We start from the raw sequence: 17,299 nt of genomic DNA on the forward strand, positions 1-17,299 counted from the left end.
GTAACTTTTAAATCTCTCCCTGCATGGGAGACCCAACCTTTTCTTTGTCGGGTCTCCGTTGTCGTTGGGGCTGCAATGTGGAGCGGCCTCCAACAGGAGAAGACCGGGGACTCTGGTGCCGACGACTCACCTCACCGTCGCGGGGCTGGCCGAGTCCGGAGCGTTGGTGGAGCGCTGCTGCTGCTGCGGCCCGACCTCCGGAGATTCGGAGGCTGCAACTGCGGGTCTGGCGGACGGCGGCACCGGGAGCCCGCGGGTCCCTGGAGGGAGAGACCGCTTTTCAGGGCTCCTGCAACGGCGACTTCTCCCGCCCGAGTTGCGGGGTTGAAGAGCTCCTGGAGCGGGGCCTGGAGATATTTAAATAGAATTGAAAGATTGTGAAAGCCAGAGTTTGTCACAATAGTACATCAAAACACTGGGAAAAGAACTAAGCAGATTACCTTAGAGTTATATTAATTTGGAAAACCATGTTGCGAGATGACTATTGCAAGTGTAGAAAGGCAAAATACCAAGGGATTTTGAACGATATTCCAAGTTCCAGCAGGAAATCCAGAAAAAAACCCTCCTGAAATTGCTGGCAATGGTTTCATGAAATCGGTTTCAATTAGTTTAAATGGAAAATTCCACACTCAAAAAATGTGCTGCCATGAATTTTACTTGCAGCAAATCCAAGTGGCTGAATGAAAATCCATACAAACTATTTTGTCCTATGCATATCGACAAAGCTGTGCCTGATTTTTACTTCCTGTGAAAATAATTATATACCCAATGATTGTGGGTAAATAGACTTGTGTTGGCACCAGCAAATGTCAACTGCTTCATTGGATCCCTTCACTGGCAGTAGAGACGTTATATTCCCTTTGGAACACTGATGCCTAAGGCAGGAATATTAATCGGTGGAAAGTCAGAGCATTAAGTATTAGTCCACATGTCATGTTGCAGATTTATAGGACTTTAATTAAGCCACATTTGGAATATGTGTGCATAACGCCCCATAACATATCGCCCCATAACATAAGGATGTGGAGGCTTTGGAGAGTGTGCAGAAGAGGGTGCAGGAGAGCCAGAATGTTGCCTGGATTAGAGGGCATTAGCTATAATGATAGGTTGAACAAAACTTGGAATGCCAGAGGTTAAGGGGAAACCTGATAGAAGAATATAAAATTATGAGATAGGGTATACAAGCAGAACCTTTCTCCCTGGGTGGAAATGTCAAAGTCTAGAGGGCATAGCTTTTCGGTAAGATGAGCAAAATGTAAAGGAGATATGTGGAGCAAGTATTTTGTTTTTTTTTAACACAAAGTGTGGTGGGTGCTTGGAACTCTGTCCATTTAGACACGCACATGAACACAGGGGTTGAACGGATATCAACCACATGTAAGTGTATAAGATCATGAGAGGGATGGGAGGAATGGATAGGGCAAATGCACAGAGTCTTCTACCCAGAGTAGAGGAATAGAAAACCACAGGATATAGGTTTAAGGTAAGGGGGGAATGATTTAATAGGCACTTGAGGGCATGGGCAAGTTAAGCCGAAGGGCATGTTTCTACCCTGTATGAATTTATGACTATGAGGTGGAATTAGTTTAAATTGACATCATGGTTGGCAAAGTCATCGTGAGTCGAAGGGTCTGTTCTTGTGCTATACTGGTCTATGTTCTCTTGTGTTTGTCAGACACTTTGTAATAAACTTAGGCTATTATCCTTTATCATCGCTATTTTATTGCATATCTTTCATTCATTGTTCTTTATCTCTCCACATCACCGTCCCTATCTCTCGTTTCCCTTATCCCTAACCAGTCTGAAGAAGGGTCTCGACCCGAAACGTCACCCATTCCTTCTCTCCAGAGATGCTGCCTGACCTGCTGAGTCACTCCAGCATTTTGTGTTTATCTTCGGTTTAAACCAGCATCTGCAGCTCCTTCTTGCACACAGGCTACTAATTATTATCCAGTCATTAATACAAAAACTCTATCTTTGAATTCAAATGATGTACAAAGTTAGAACTTCTACATATAAATATGACATATGTGCATAAAAAAATTATAAAAATGTATCTTGCAGTGCACTATTCCTTAATATATTGTCTGCACATGGGATGAACAACAAAAAAGATCTACACACAATGCTCGCAGACGTTATAATAAATACTAAACAGCTTAAAACAAATGGAACAGTATCATATATTTTCTGACAACAGTTACAAAGAAATAATGTTGATTAATCTTTATTGATCTGATAACCTGTGTGAGATAGATAACCCTTTTATGAGAAATCATCTTTTTTTAGAAAGTAGGTTTGGGATATTTCAAAACAGAATATGCTCTGCTGTAACCTTTTCATGTGCTTTTGGAAACTTGATTCCTTGGGAAGAACCAGCCTCCCCGTTGCAATGCCCACGAGGAGTTCAGAACACAATCAAGATTTGAACTTGCACCAAAGCAGCCACCTCTATGATTGAAAGGAACCGTCAGGCCGGGTCCAAAGCACCTCATATTTTGTTTGGACCGCTTACAACCCAGCGGTATGAACATTAATTTCTCTAATTTCAAATAACCCTTGCATTCCCTCTCTCCCCCATCCCTCCCTCCGAGGGGTCTTGCTAGTTTCACTGTTTATATCCTTTCATTATCACCTCTTCCACAGCCAACCATGGACCATTGTGGGCTCAGTTTTCTTGAGTCATCTGATTGATTCTGTACCTTTTCATACCTCTCATTTCCCTCTCCCCTGACTCAGTCTGAAGAAGGGTCTCGACCCGGAGACGTCACCTATTCCTTTTCTACAGAGATGCTTCCTGACCTGCTGAGTTACTTCAGCGTTTTGTGTCGATCCAAGGTACATACATGCCTGCCACTTTCTTTGGGCTGGCAGAAGTCACCAGATTTCCTGGCAGCTGGGGGACAAATGACAGACCTTCAGGTAGAACGGGACCAGCCCTTGGCAAGCATCCAACATAACTACCCTTCTGATCCCACTGTGAGCACAGCAACAGGGAACATTAACGGAAACACCCTGGCTGTTAATCTCTGCACATCAAGTCACATTAGCGGGATGATTATACAAAGTATGTTGGGGGAGTGCTGCAGTACAGCACACTATATGGCACCACCAAATTATGGAGTAGTGTAAGGTCACATGTGGGAGTCGAAACAGGAAAAGGGCAAGTATTGGACAACAAGAGGTATAAGAGGACTCCTGGCTCCAGTAAGGTGGTAATGTTTAAACCCTTGTGGCAATCCTTCTGCTGCTTCACCCTTTAAAATAACCAATCAATGAGGAGAGAATTTATGCTTTCAATTGTCTCCCCATTCATTAATGAGTGAGTGGTGCCAACATTAATCAGATCCTTCGAATTGTGCCCACTTATATCCAAAATATTAATCAGTCTGAAAAAGGGTTTCGACCCGAAACGTCACCTATTCCTTTTCTCCATAGATGCTGCCTCACCCGCTGAGTTTCTCCAGCATTTTTTGTCTACTTTCAAACCATTAATCCTGTACCTCTGGTCACTCCATAGTTTAAAATATAATTTTATACAATGGTATTTATATTGTGCTTAATGTGAGCAAAATTGAAAACAATTTTGTTGCAATCTGTGATTAAAATAGTGGCTCAAGAGTACCTTTGACATTAAAATGTATATTTCAGTTAAAGTCTCTGCATATTATTGTTTTTCCACTATAACACACCAGTTGCCATGGTCATAACAGAAACTGAGGATATGAAGTTCTTGCACATTCTCTTCAATGAGTTGAACCAATTCCCCTTCCCTGAAGACATGATAATATCTCATGAATTCGGTAGCATCTGGAATTGTCTCTTGCTTGTCATCTAAAGCCACAGTTTTGATACTTTCAATCGCAGACCTTGTTGACTCTGAGCTTAGTGTTTCTTTAAGACTGTCTCCTGCAGAGTTAGTCCAACAAGGATTTAGGTCTGGTCTGTGGATTTCACTTTGCAGTCTTCCGTCTTTTTCTTTTAATGCATTTTTGGTCTCTAACCATTGTGTTTCTTCATGCCTTGGATTTTCAGAAAATACTTCCTCATCTAGACTGTCTCTCTTCACCAGCGATGGGCAATCTGCTTCCAAACTGCAGTGCCGCGATGAAGTGCTCAACTTCCCCACAGGCTGCATGTTAACAGTAGAGTTGCTCCATGTGTGCACTAGGTCTGGTGAATTTTTCATTGACTTTAGTCGTTCGATGTGCGTCTGCATCATAACATCATCAAGTGATTTGGAGAAGAACCAGGAACGGAGTGATTTTCCCAGATTCTTGTAAAGTCGGTACTCTTGATCTTTGGACATTCTGGGGCAGCAATTTTCTAACAATGTTTGATTGTCACTTCTATATGGAAGTATTGTGTGCTCATCCTGTCGAAGAGGCAGCATTACACTGGTTTGATTTTGAACTGCTTTTATTAGATCTTTACCTTCTGTCTTGACATTCTCTTGATTGTTATTTTGACTCGACTCTGATGATGGTCTCGAACACAGGGATCGGTTCCAAGGAACAAAGATGTCCTGTTTTTCAAATCGACGGTACTTTTGTTCCATGGCCCATACATAAATCATCATTTGACCTCCATGCTGCAAAGTTCTTGCCATTTCTCTAATTGCTCGGATTCGTCTGGCTTTTGTTGAAAAGTGATGAATTACTACAGAAAGACAATGATAAAATTCATTTGTGACAGTTATAACTACAGAAGAACATATGTTGTGTTGCAGGGAGAGAATAGGGACAAATTGGATAACTTTTTCCAAAGTGCTGGCTGGCATGGCATGATGGCCCGAATGGCCTGCTTCTGTGCCAAATGCTTCTGTGAGCCTACTTATTTCAGGTAGTACACTGCAGTGTAGTAATTTGGCTTACACAAATAATTTTTTGTATCCTGAACATGCTAGAAATATTGAAGAAGTACAAAATCACATAACTTAGTCATCTCCACTCGGGATAACATATGGGTAATAATACCATGAAAGAAATGAAAAAAACAAAAGGGATGATTATAAAAACATTTGTTGATTGAAAAATTCAATGGCTTTAGCAATAGCTAAAATGACAAGAAGCTTTCTACTTCTCTGAGATCTTCCCATCAACCTAAAAGGCACCTTCAATAGATTTCTGCAAGTCATTTTGAAATGCTGAATCAGTCCTGGGTACAAACTGTGCCATTTTTATGACACCACCGTTGTCTAAAGCAAAAAACAACATTAACAGTTGTGCTGAAATTGCAATTGCTGGTTGTGTGCTTGGACAACAATGGCCCGTCTGCAGATGTACAGGGCCCTAGTGAGACCACACCTGGAGTATTGTGTGCAGTTTTGGTCCCCTAATTTGAGGAAGGACATTCTTGCTATTGAGGGAGTGCAGCGTAGGTTTACAAGGTTCATTCCCGGGATGGCGGGACTGTCATATGCTGAGAGAATGGAGCAGCTGGGCTTGTACACTCTGGAGTTTAGAAGGATGAGAGGGAATCTCATTGAAACATAGATTAGATTAGATTAGATTAGATTAGATTAGATTTGTTTATTGTCATTCAGACCTTTTGGTCTGAACAAAATTCCGTTTCCCTGCAGTCATACAAATAATTTTAAAAAATGACAAAAACACACAATCAACACACATTTAACATCCACCACAGTGAGTTCACCAAACACCTCCTCACTGTGGTGGAAGGCAAAATCTTAAAGTCTGTCTCTTCCCTCTTTGTTCTCCCTCTGCGCCGAGGCGACGGTTCAAACTCCGCATATAAGATCGTTAAGGGTTTGGACACACTAGAGGCAGGAAACATGTTCCCGATGTTGGGGGAGTCCAGAACCAGGGGCCACAGTTTAAGAATAAGGAGTAAGCCATTTAGAACGGAGACGAGGAAACACTTTTTCTCACAGAGAGTGGTGAGTGTGGAATTCTCTGCCTCTGAGGTTGGTGGAGGCAGGTTCTCTGGATGCTTTCAAGAGAGAGCTAGATGGGGCTCTTAAAAATAGCGGAGTCAGGGGATATGGGGAGAAAGCAGGAACGGGGTACTGATTGGGGATGATCAGCCATGATCACATTGAATGGTAGTGCTGGCTCGAAGGGCCAAATTGTCTATTGTCTATTGTCTCCATGCAGATGGGAACAGTCGCCTTTGTAAAATGAAAAGGAATTGGTCAACCTACTGAAAGAAAGGAGCAGAAAGCAATGAGGGAGAGAATGAAAGGGGAAGAAACACTTTATCATTCAAAATGAAGGATTCTTACCGAAACAGGTTTCAAAATTCTGACATTTCATGATGTCTAGATTACTGGAATCTATCAGAATTTAATGATTCACCAAGCTGCTGGAGTGTAACACGCAAGATTTAATGAACTGAATTAGTTTTGAAAACTGTGTGGAAGTTCACCAAAGGGAAAAAAATGAAAGTGAAAACAACAGAGACAAAGGGCAGTCTCCAAGGTGGAGGATAGTGAGCGAGGGGATACAAGGATTATTTGGCATCTAAAGAAAAGGACAGATTATGGCACAATGCAAGGACAGTGGAAATAATTGAGCGTAGAATAAGATGCCTCCTTCACAAGTACTGATCAAAAATAATAACGCTGGAATAAATCTGATGAATTGTTTCAGATCAATGCACTGCAGTTGACTGTGAACGGCCTTATACAGAGCAGCAATCAGATGGCACAAACACCCATGGTCAGTGGGCAATGAGGGGAATTCCAGAACTCATGACTGACCTTGACCTTTCATTTAGATATCTTTGTGTTGACTGAAGGAGCTATTAGATCATTGGGTCTGTGTGAAGTCCCTGCTCAACATTTTCTGCTAGAGTCCTCTAGACGCTGCTTCAATGGTCAGTTACAAAATAGTCCCGTGAGGGAAGAAGCGTTTCCCAGAACAGTATCATGTTTATGCTATTTGCACGATTCAATGTCTTGACTGTATTGCCGTTGACAAGGTCCCATACAAGAGATTAGTGTGCAAAATTAGAGCACGTGGTATTGGGGGTAGGGTATTGACATGGACAAAGTACTGGTTGGCAGAGAGGAAGCAAAGAGTCAGAATTAATGGTCCTATTCAGAATGGCAGGCAGTGACTAGTGGAGTGCCTCAAGGCTCGTTGCTGGGACCCCAGTTATTTACAAGATATATTAATGATTTTGTTAAGGGAATTAAATGTGACATCTCCAAGTTTGCAGATGACACAAAGCTGGGTGGCAGTGTGGGAGAGATCTTATAGAGGGGATGAGAGGGGATCTTATAGAAACATATAGAATTATTAAGGGATTGGACAGGCTAGATGCAGGAAAATGTTCCCAATGTTGGGCGAGTCCAGAACTAGGGGTCCCAGTTTAAGAATAAGGGTAGGCCATTTAGGACTGAGATGAGGAAAAAATATTTCACGCAAAGAGCTGTGAATATGTTGAATGCTCTGCCTCAGAAGATAGTGGAGACCAATTCACTGGATGTTTTCAAGAGAGAATTAGATTTAGCTCTTAGGGCTCAAGGAATCAAGGGATATGGGGTGAAAGCAGGAATGGGGGAGATGATCACCTATGATCATATTGAATTGTGGTGCTCGCTCGAAGGGCCGAATGGCCTACCCCTGCACCTATTTTTCAATGTTTCTATTTTTCTAAACAGCTAACAGCTCAAAATCATATGCTCACTCAAAAGAGACTGGGAAATTGCACATCCATTTCAAGTTAATCAGTAGTGGAAATTTGCTTTCCTTGCCTTTTCCAGCTAATGACACAAAAACATAGGCTTTTCACTGTTTTACCCAATGAGGCAAAAACTTGGAATTCAGTCTAACTTGAATGAATCCATTTGCATTGGTTTCTGCAGATGGCTTTCATCCATATTCTGTCACTGAGCATTGCGATTTTTCGTGGTCTCTATTGTAATGGTGAAAATACATTTTAAAAATAAAAAATAAATCAGCTTCGACTTAGGATAATTCAAACAAGCCATGATAAAAATGTAATGAGCACACAACATGAATTCATTGTGGCTGATGTTATGTATGCAGTTAAAATCCATGTTATTGTTTAATTTTATGTTGGCAATGATATTGCATGGCTCCCTTGAGAACCTATCTGACATATGTCCATAGTAAAGAATTATACAAGCCTCCATCTGGTGAAATGCAATGCCAGCCGTGATGACACTTGCTTCAGAGTTTAGAACAAGACTGATAGATTTTCTGTAGCTGGCCTGAGCACCTAAAGCCAAGTCTCACCAGCAACAGCAGAAATCCCAGCAGAACAATGTCAAAGCCCGCTCCCAGTGTGATTCCCGCTAAGCTATGCCTCTGGCTTGTGCCAGGAACCTACTCAAGCCAAATGGTAGAGGGGTTTAAGGAAGTGGGAGCAAAATACATTAAAAGTTAGTTTTGACTTCCTTCTACTGTACATGCACCCCTGTAGATAATTTGAGCAGAGAGCCATCTCATGCTGCAATAACTCCCAGAAGAGTCTGGTGCCAGCAGCCAGGTAGGATTCCACTCACGACTCATGACTCGAGCTGCTGTAGGGATGGGACAGGCCAGAAAATGGTTTTCAAGCTATAGTCCAAAGGGACAGTAACTGGACAAGTGACTCCATTCCTGTGCCTGACATGTACCAGGCCAAAAGAGTCAGTGAAACCCATGGTTCTTTCTCCATGCAGGAGCTAAAACTAATTCGGAATTACCAGTAGATAGATGTTTCGCCTTAATATGGCCTCAAATAATTGTTACAAGCTGAATTTTCAGGCATGTCAAACGTGTCACACAATATGGATACAAGGTACTTCAGATGCTGGTTTACAACATAAGACACAAAGTGCTGAGGTAAAACCAGGCAGCATCTCTGGAAAAACATGGATTGGTGACGTTCCAGGTTGAGACCTTTCTTCAGAATCTGAAAAAGGATCTCGACCCTAAATGTCATCAATCCATGTTCTCCACAGATGTCGCCTGACCCACTGAGTTACTTCAGCAATTGGAGTCTTTTTTTTGTCTCAATGTCCTGTTCTTTTTCATGTAATCCAGGCATATTTTCCCTTATGTGTAGGAAGGAACTGCAGATGCTGGTTTCTACCGAAGATGGACACAAAGTGCTGGTGTAACTCAGCAGGTCAGGTAGGAATAGGTGATGTTTCGGGTTCGGTCCAGGGAAGGGTTCCAACCCGAGACGTCACCTATCCCTTACTTCCAGAGACACTGAGTTACTCCAGCATTTTGTATATTTGCTCTTACCTCCAATGGAAATGACTGTATTAAAGCACTGATCCCTGTAGGGCAGAATGAGGTTGTTGCATACCATGACTTCATGTCCTTGCCTTTTGGCAATCTCCACCAAAGGTTTGCAATAGTCACTGCCCAGTTTGTAGGCCTGGCTGTTTACACCCAGATATTTTCCAGTCCCACATCCTGCAAAGAAGAAAAGTTGCAATCAATTGCAACACATTGGTTCTTACATGGTGCTTCGAAGGATTCAGCCTAAATGTGGTACCTGGGGCATTCCACATGTATTCTTTGTGGAGCTTTGGAAATACCAGGTAAACAAAACATTTTCCATCCTATCCTTTGCCCACATTGTGAAAGATCATCTTATTGAAATATTGTAATGATAATGCCAGCACACTGCACATGCAGATAAGAGAGCAGAGAGTCTGAGGGAAGTAATTAACAACAGTTTGTTTTTCCGGAGCTCCCGCAACAACAGCTGCGTCCGCTGGACTGGAGGGCGGCAGCTTCGGCAGCTTCGTCCACCCCGGGCTGCGGAGTTTGAACCGGCCCGTTCGCGGCGCTTGGATTCAGCCGCGGGACTGACATTACTTACCATCGCCCGGCGGGGTCACAACATCCAAAGCCTGGATCGCATCAGCGCAGAGGGAGAATAAGGAGGGAAGAGACAAAGACTTTAAGACTTTTGCCTTCCATCACAGTGAGGAGGTGCCTGGTGAACTCACTGTGGTGGATGTTAAATTTGTGTTTATTGTGCGTTTTTGTCTTTTTTATTATATGTATGACTGCATGGCAACGAAATTCCTTTTGGTCTGAACGACAAATAAATTCAATTCAATTCAATTCAGGATGACAGGAACAGTGGTGTGATAGTGCTGGGGTCTTGCTGCAATGCCACTACACTCTCCCTGTAGACTACATTTCTGTCTTCCCCCACTGGAGATTCCCACACTGCTGTTCACGACTTCTCTCAGACTCAGCTTTTTTACCTTCATGTGCCATGTGCTGGTGATAATCCTGAATTAGTCTAGACCATTGTTGTCTCCGATGGTCTCAGAGGGAGGAACTGAGAGATTTAGTGAAAATAGACTCTGGAAAGTGTAAAAGTACACTCAAATCTTGCAATTCATACTGGCATCACTTACATCTGGGATTGGATTGTCTGATTCCCAGAAAGGCAATTACTATTGTATCTCATGGCCTTCCCATCGACAGGCAGCCTCCACTGACAACAATCCAGCTTCTGCTGAGGCATTTCAGTGGACCTGGATTGTTGAGGGGTGGGTAGCCTCAATGTGAGCTCGACCCCAGGAAGGAATCTGGTCTCTGGCTCAGTCTGGACCTGAGGAACAAGAAGGACCAGAAAAAGTTATTTTCTGCAACAACAAAAAATGGCATAGAGAGTGGATGGGTGAAAGAGGTGACAGTGCAAGGGAGGAATAGCGATTAGGAAGTTAGAAGATTCAAATAGGTCAATACTCTTTCCAAGAAACTTTTACCAGATGTCACCCAGCAAAAGAAATTGAGTTCAGATTGCAAATACAGGAACAAGAGTTAGTTCAATTTAAAAAAATAAAAAAAAAAAAAAAAAATGTGCTCCTTTTAACATTAAAGTGAATTTACAAGTGGTATTTCCAACTCGGAAATGGGAACGGCTTATTTTGAGTCAAATGTGATTTGCATAGTTAAGAGGTGGGATGGTGGTTGCCCAGTCAATTTCTTACTTTCATGAGCCTTTGCTTGCTTTTGCACAAGAGGGAATGTATTTTTGTATGATTCATTGCAGATTTCGTCACAGTAGGCACCTTAAGATGTTTCAATGCAATGGCTTGCATGTACCATCCTGCCTGATGCTTTGCACTGTATGAAATAAAACTCCACATGGTAATGGAGTATTTTATCATGGTAAACGTGGGAGATAGAGTCATATAGTCACAGAGTGATATGGTGTGGAAACAGGCCCTTCGGCCCGACTTGCCCACAATGGCCAACATGTCCCAGCTACACTAGTCCCACCTGCCCCTGTTTGGTCCATATCTAACTGTTTCTTAAATGTTGGGATAGTCCCTGCTTCAACTACCTCCTCTGGCAGCTTGTTCCATACACCCACCACCCTTTGTGTGAAACTGTTACCCTGCAGAAAGCTAATGATGGAATGGTTAATTTGGCACCTTGCCAGTTCATAATGGCAGGTTTGCAGATGGGTATTGACCAGCATGCACTGCTACTGCAACTAACTGGAGTGTACGTTAGGCTTTGGTTCAGACAATCCAGTACACTTCTAGCTAAAGATGCTTAACAAGTTTGTGACCAGTTAGGGCAATGATATCTAATATGTCCCACATTAGGCAAGGTCAATTCCATGGGTTATATGCATGGAGTGAATTGTACATCATCTGGTTACAAATGTAAAGAACTAGTGGGCGAATTTTGCACAAGAAAAGTGCCAATTGATAATGCAGTGTCAAATAAACATTCAACGGGTTGGAATAACTCAGCGGATCAGGCAACATCAATAGAGAACATGAATAGGTGATGTTTTGGGTCCAAACCCTTCCTCATACTGATTCATGTGTGTCAAGTGATGAGTTGAGTAGGACTTAAGAACAGGACGACACAAGAAATGAAATGCTGGAATCTTGGGCAAAATGCAAAGTACTGGTGCAACTCAACAGGTCAGGCGGCAACTGTGAAGGGAATGGATAGACAACCTTTCAATTTGGTAGCCTTCTTTACAGTCTAAAGAAGGGTGCCGACTTAAAATGTCGCCCATCCATTCCCTCCACAGATGCTGCCTGACCTGCTGAGAAACTCAAGCATTTTTGGTTTGCTTAAGAAAATGAAAGCAATGAAGAGTGCATAATGGCACAGTTAACAGTAAAGCTGCCTCACAATTCCTGGAATCTGGTTCAATCCTGACCTCTGGTGCTATTTGTGTGGGGTTTCTTCCTGTGATTGTATGGGGTGCGTTTATTTTCTCCCACATCTCAAAAATATGTGCTGGTTGGTAGGACAAATGGCTACAACCAATTTCCCCTACAATAGTTGTATGGCAGGAGAATATGCGAGAAATTAATGGGAAGGTGTTACAATGCAGATTACAGGGAAATAGACAGTGGATGGGAATTCATGGTCTTGTTCTGAGAACGGCACAGACTTGATGAGCCGAATATTTCCTACATCATAATGAAGCATGAAAATTATTGAAGCAGTTCATTAGAGTGGTCTACAGATTCAATTTCAAAAGGGTCTCTGCAAACAACATAATACAATGGCTGCAGCATTTCCCAATACAAGCTAAGAGAATTTTAAAGCAAAAATGCAGAGTTGATGATAGATACAGAATGCAATCTGATTATTTCCCTGACAAAAGGTGTGGAAGATTAGTTACGTACAAATTCCACACACAAGTCAATTACAGTAATGTAACCTCTGAGTAAGATTGAGAGGGTCATTGTTGATTCTGCCTAAGAATGTCGATGTTACTATATGTAAGCTAGTATAGATAGTTCTTAAAGTTGGTAAATTCGAAACTGTCTGGAAAATTCCAGAGAGATACCAATAAAAACATAGAAATCGGAATTGGTCTTTGAACAGAAAAATTATTTTCAAAAGAAGTGTTAAAGTTTGAAGCTTTTGCCACGTTATCCCAAAGCAGACGATATATATTTTGTTTTTAAGTGCGCTTTCCTTACAAAGTTAAATTTTATAAGTACTGGAAATATTCACTTCTGTTAACATAGAAACATAGAAATTAGGTGCAGGAGTAGGCCATTCGGCCCTTCGAGCCTGCACCGCCATTCAATATGATCATGGCTGATCATCCAACTCAGTATCCCGTACCTGCCTTCTCTCCATACCCTCTGATCCCCTTAGCCACAAGGGCCACATCTAACTCCCTCTTAAATACAGCCAATGAACTGGCCTCAACTACCCTCTGTGGCAGAGAGTTCCAGAGATTCACCACTCTCTGTGTGAAAAAAGTTCTTCTCATCTCGGTTTTAAAGGATTTCCCCTTTATCCTTAAGCTGTGACCCCTTGTCCTGGACTTCCCTAACATCGGGAACAATCTTCCTGCATCTAGCCTGTCCAACCCCTTAAGAATTTTGTAAGTTTCTATAAGATCCCCTCTCAATCTCCTAAATTCTAGAGAGTATAAACCAAGTCTATCCAGTCTTTCTTCATAAGACAGTCCTGACATCCCAGGAATCAGTCTGGTGAACCGTCTCTGCACTCCCTCTATGGCAATAATGTCCTTCCTCAAATTTGGAGACCAAAACTGTACGCAATACTCCAGGTGTGTGGTCTCACCAAGACCCTGTACAACTGCAGTAGAACCTCCCTGCTCCTATACTCAAATCCTTTTGCAATGAAAGCTAACATACCATTCGCTTTCTTTACTGCCTGCTGCACCTGCATGCCTACCTTCAATGACTGGTGTACCATGACACCCAGGTCTCGCTGCATCTCCCCCTTTCCTAATCGGCCACCATTTAGATAATAGTCTGCTTTCCCATTTTTGCCACCAAAATGGATAACCTCACATTTATCCACATTAACTGACAGAAAAATGAAGCATTTCAAAATCACCAGCATAAGTGGGTCCCCCTCAGTAGCCCATGCCACAACAGGACCAGGTCTTCTTAGTGGATTATTGGGACAGTTCACAAGTAATTTGTTTTTGCTGCCTCATACTTGATTGAACGCATTAAGTTATAACAATAACAATTTGCAGTCTACAACTATTTAATTCCAACTCCATCTTTCAATGATACCACTGTTGTTGGACAAATTATGAATAATAATGAGTCAGAGTATAGGATAGAGATTGACCAACTAACTGAATGGTACCAGAACAGCAACCTTGCCCACAACATCAGTAAAACCAAAGAACTGATTGTTGACTTTGGAAGAGGAAGGTCGAGGATCCACAAACCTTTCTTCATTGATGGGATGATGGTGGAGAGAATCAAAAACTTTAAATTCCTGGGTGTGCATATATATCTCTGAAGATCTGTCCTGGATCTATGCAATCATAAAGAAAGCCCATCAATGTCTCAACTTCTTTAGAAGATTGAGGAGAATCAGTATGTCAATGAATACTCTATTGAACCTCTACAGGTGTACGGTAGAGCATATTGACAAGTTGCGTCACGGCCTGGTTCGGAAAATCGAATGCCCAAGATTCAAGAGTTCTTCGGACTCTGCAAGAGGGTCCCAATCAGAAACATCACTGATCATGTTATTCAATGATGCTGCCTGACCAATCAAGTTACTCCAGATTTAGTTTCTTCTTTTGTAAACCAGCACATGGAGTTCCTTGTATTCTTTTCATTTTTGCCTGAAAATTATTTTGGCTTCAATTGGGAAATGTTGCTGCCATTTCATTATGAGTTGTTGATTATGTTCCAGGATTATGAGGGAGTTAGATGTGGCTGAGGGAGTTAGATGTGGCCCTTGTGGCTAAAGGGATCAGGGGGTATGGATAGAAGGCAGGTACAGGATACTGAGTTGGATGATCAGCCATGATCATATTGAATGGCGGTGCAGGCTCGAAGGGCCGAATGGCCTACTCCTGCATCTATTTTCGATGTTTCTATGTTTATGGAGATATTTATGAAATGTAATCTCTAGACTACTCTAACAAACTGTTCCAATAGTTTTCATGTGTCATTCTCAAAACAAGACCATGAATTCCCATCTACTGCCTATTTCCCTGGAATCTACATCCTATCACCTGAATCTAATGCTCTTAATATCTCAAGATGCTTCTCAGGTATAAAACAAGTAAACAAGAAGTAAGAGAATTACCACATCGGGAAACATACATTTACAGATGTTTCTTACCTATATCAGCAATGAGGCTGCCTGGTTCTTGGTCCAGGAGGAACTGTCGGACACATGGCCAGGCCTTGGTTTGGAGCTCAGTGAAGTAGGACGCTGTTTGCTCATATACGTGGTGAACATGCGCTTCTTCCAACTGAATGGCTTCTAACTCCATCCTGCGGTAAAAAGGACACACTGGATTGTGGAATAAACTATATAGGCTGGAGCTGATTAGTGCATTTCCTTAAACCATTCAATCAGTTTTGACCGTATATGACAGTGCCTCATGAGCCTTGATTGCAATCAGAACATAATTGTCTCCATTTGAATTGCATTTACTGCAAGGGCATATGTCAAGTCACAAATGATTAACGGAATTGTTGTTGAAGATTTACCTCAACAACTGCAGCAGTTTAGCAGTCTTCCCGTATTGCTACATGATTAGGTCAAAACAAATATCCAAATTAAATGAACCATTTTTATTTCAGATAGTTTGCAAGTTAGTAGCTAATGGTCCCTGAATTATCCTTGTAGATTGGAAAATATTGACATATCTAACGATTGTGGAAACATGTAGCATGTCAGTCAGGATTTGTGGAGGGATTCGGTGAGTTAATATTTCAGATCAGTGACCTTCTCAGATCTGTTGAAAGGTCATTGATGAGATTTGGTAACTTGGAAGAATTGGCATTGGTCATGCTCCGAGTGCAAGTACTGCCTGTTCTCTGAAATCAGTAACATGATCACTCTTAGTCCACTTGACAATTATATGATCATATTACTCTCTGTTCCAGCTATTAAATTGAATAGATTACAAATCAATTGCTTTTTCACCTGGAAGGGGTGTCTAAGGCCCTGGACACTGGCGGGAAGGAGGCAGCAGGTTAGTTGTTGCAATTGGGAAGCAGAGGGGACAAGAATGGTGATTGAGGAGTGAGCCTGGGTGTAGCAATGCAAACAGCTCCTCAGAATGTTGAAAGTGGAGAGGAGGTGAAGCAGTATTTGCTGGCAGAAGACATGGATATTTGCTGAGTATGGTAAATGGTTTGGAAACTGAAGGTAAAGGAATCCTTACCATGGATCTGACAGAGTCTTGGGAGATGAGTGGAAGATGGGACATGCCCATAGTAGAGGGCCTGACAGCCAGCGGAGAGTGAAATCCTTCCACAGATGCGCTGCAGAAAGTATTTTACTGAGGTGAATCACATCATAGTTTGGGAACACCTCCATCCAAGACCGCAGGAAACTGCAGAGAATTATGGATGTAGCCCAGACCATCACACAAACCAACCTCCCTTCCATTGATTCCATCTACACTTCACGCTGCCTCGGTAAGGCCAGCAGCATAATCATGGAAGAGTCTCACCCCTGTCACTCCCTCTTCTCCCATCAGGCAAGAGGTTTAGAAGTGTGAAAACGCACACCTCCAAATTCAGGGACAGTTTCTTCTCAGCTGTTACCATCTTATCAACCACTAGAGAGCAGACTCGACCTATTATCTACCTCGGACTATCTTAAATCGGACATTACTGGACTTTACCTTGCACTAAGCGTTATTCCCTTTATCATGCATCTGTACAATGTGAGTGGCTCGATTGTAATCATGTAGAGAGTTTCTGCTGACTGGATAGCACGCAATAAAAACCTTTTCACCGTACCCCTGACAATAAACTAAACTGAATTAAATGAAACTAAATTATAGCCCTGAAGGGCAGATTCTGAAAGGAGTTGAGGTTAGTGACAGTTTTGGAAACAATCTTTAATTGGCTTCTTGGAAGATAAGGCACAACAGGATGCTGTAATTGAACATTAGCTTCTGCTTCCTGGCTTGTCCTGATTTTCTTCAGGGGAAAAAATATTCAGGATGGATTCACTCACCTCAATGTGGCTGCAAACACCACAGGCTCAATGGTAAGATAGCTCAGGGGACCAGCTGCCTAAATATCTCCACAAGCAAAGGAGTGCTCCTATATTATGCTGAGAATCACACCCTCAAATGGTCAGCAGCTCCATCCTGCTAGAGTTTACTCCATCCCTAATATATTGAACAAGCTGTCAGATAAATGGTTGTGACATGTACAATATCTTGGTCAGCATGGATGAGTTGGGCCAAAGAGCCTGTTTTTGTGCTGTACGACTATGTGTGTTCCCTTCACCGTTCTTAAATCAACCCCAAATAACCTGTAACAGATTTTTATGCCTCTGCCTTTACTCATCAACTTCAATAAAATAAAACTTTTAAAGCTTAACAAGAGATC

The 17,299-nt window shown here is 42.1% G+C and overlaps 1 protein-coding gene across 2 annotated transcripts in view; it reads right to left on the reverse strand.

Moving 5' to 3' along the window:
- Window positions 1–425: 425 nt before the first annotated feature.
- LOC129697263 (probable tRNA methyltransferase 9B) overlaps window positions 426–17,299 on the reverse strand; it is a 44,151-nt gene continuing 27,277 nt past the window's right edge. Inside the window, exons 2-4 of one of the 2 annotated variants that reach the window (XM_055635638.1) lie at window positions 15,063–15,217; window positions 9,225–9,398; window positions 426–4,659 (exon numbers count right to left, since the gene is read on the reverse strand). In XM_055635638.1, the coding sequence (XP_055491613.1) occupies window positions 3,668–4,659; window positions 9,225–9,398; window positions 15,063–15,216 (1,320 nt within the window). In that variant the 5' untranslated portion in view covers window position 15,217 and the 3' untranslated portion in view covers window positions 426–3,667. Of the gene's footprint in view, window positions 4,660–9,224; window positions 9,399–15,062; window positions 15,684–17,299 lie in introns of those variants that run through there. The other variant, XM_055635645.1, reaches the window with a different exon arrangement.

The sequence above is a fragment of the Leucoraja erinacea genome, chromosome 1, assembly GCF_028641065.1.
Source record: "Leucoraja erinacea ecotype New England chromosome 1, Leri_hhj_1, whole genome shotgun sequence".
Taxonomy (NCBI): domain Eukaryota; kingdom Metazoa; phylum Chordata; class Chondrichthyes; order Rajiformes; family Rajidae; genus Leucoraja; species Leucoraja erinaceus.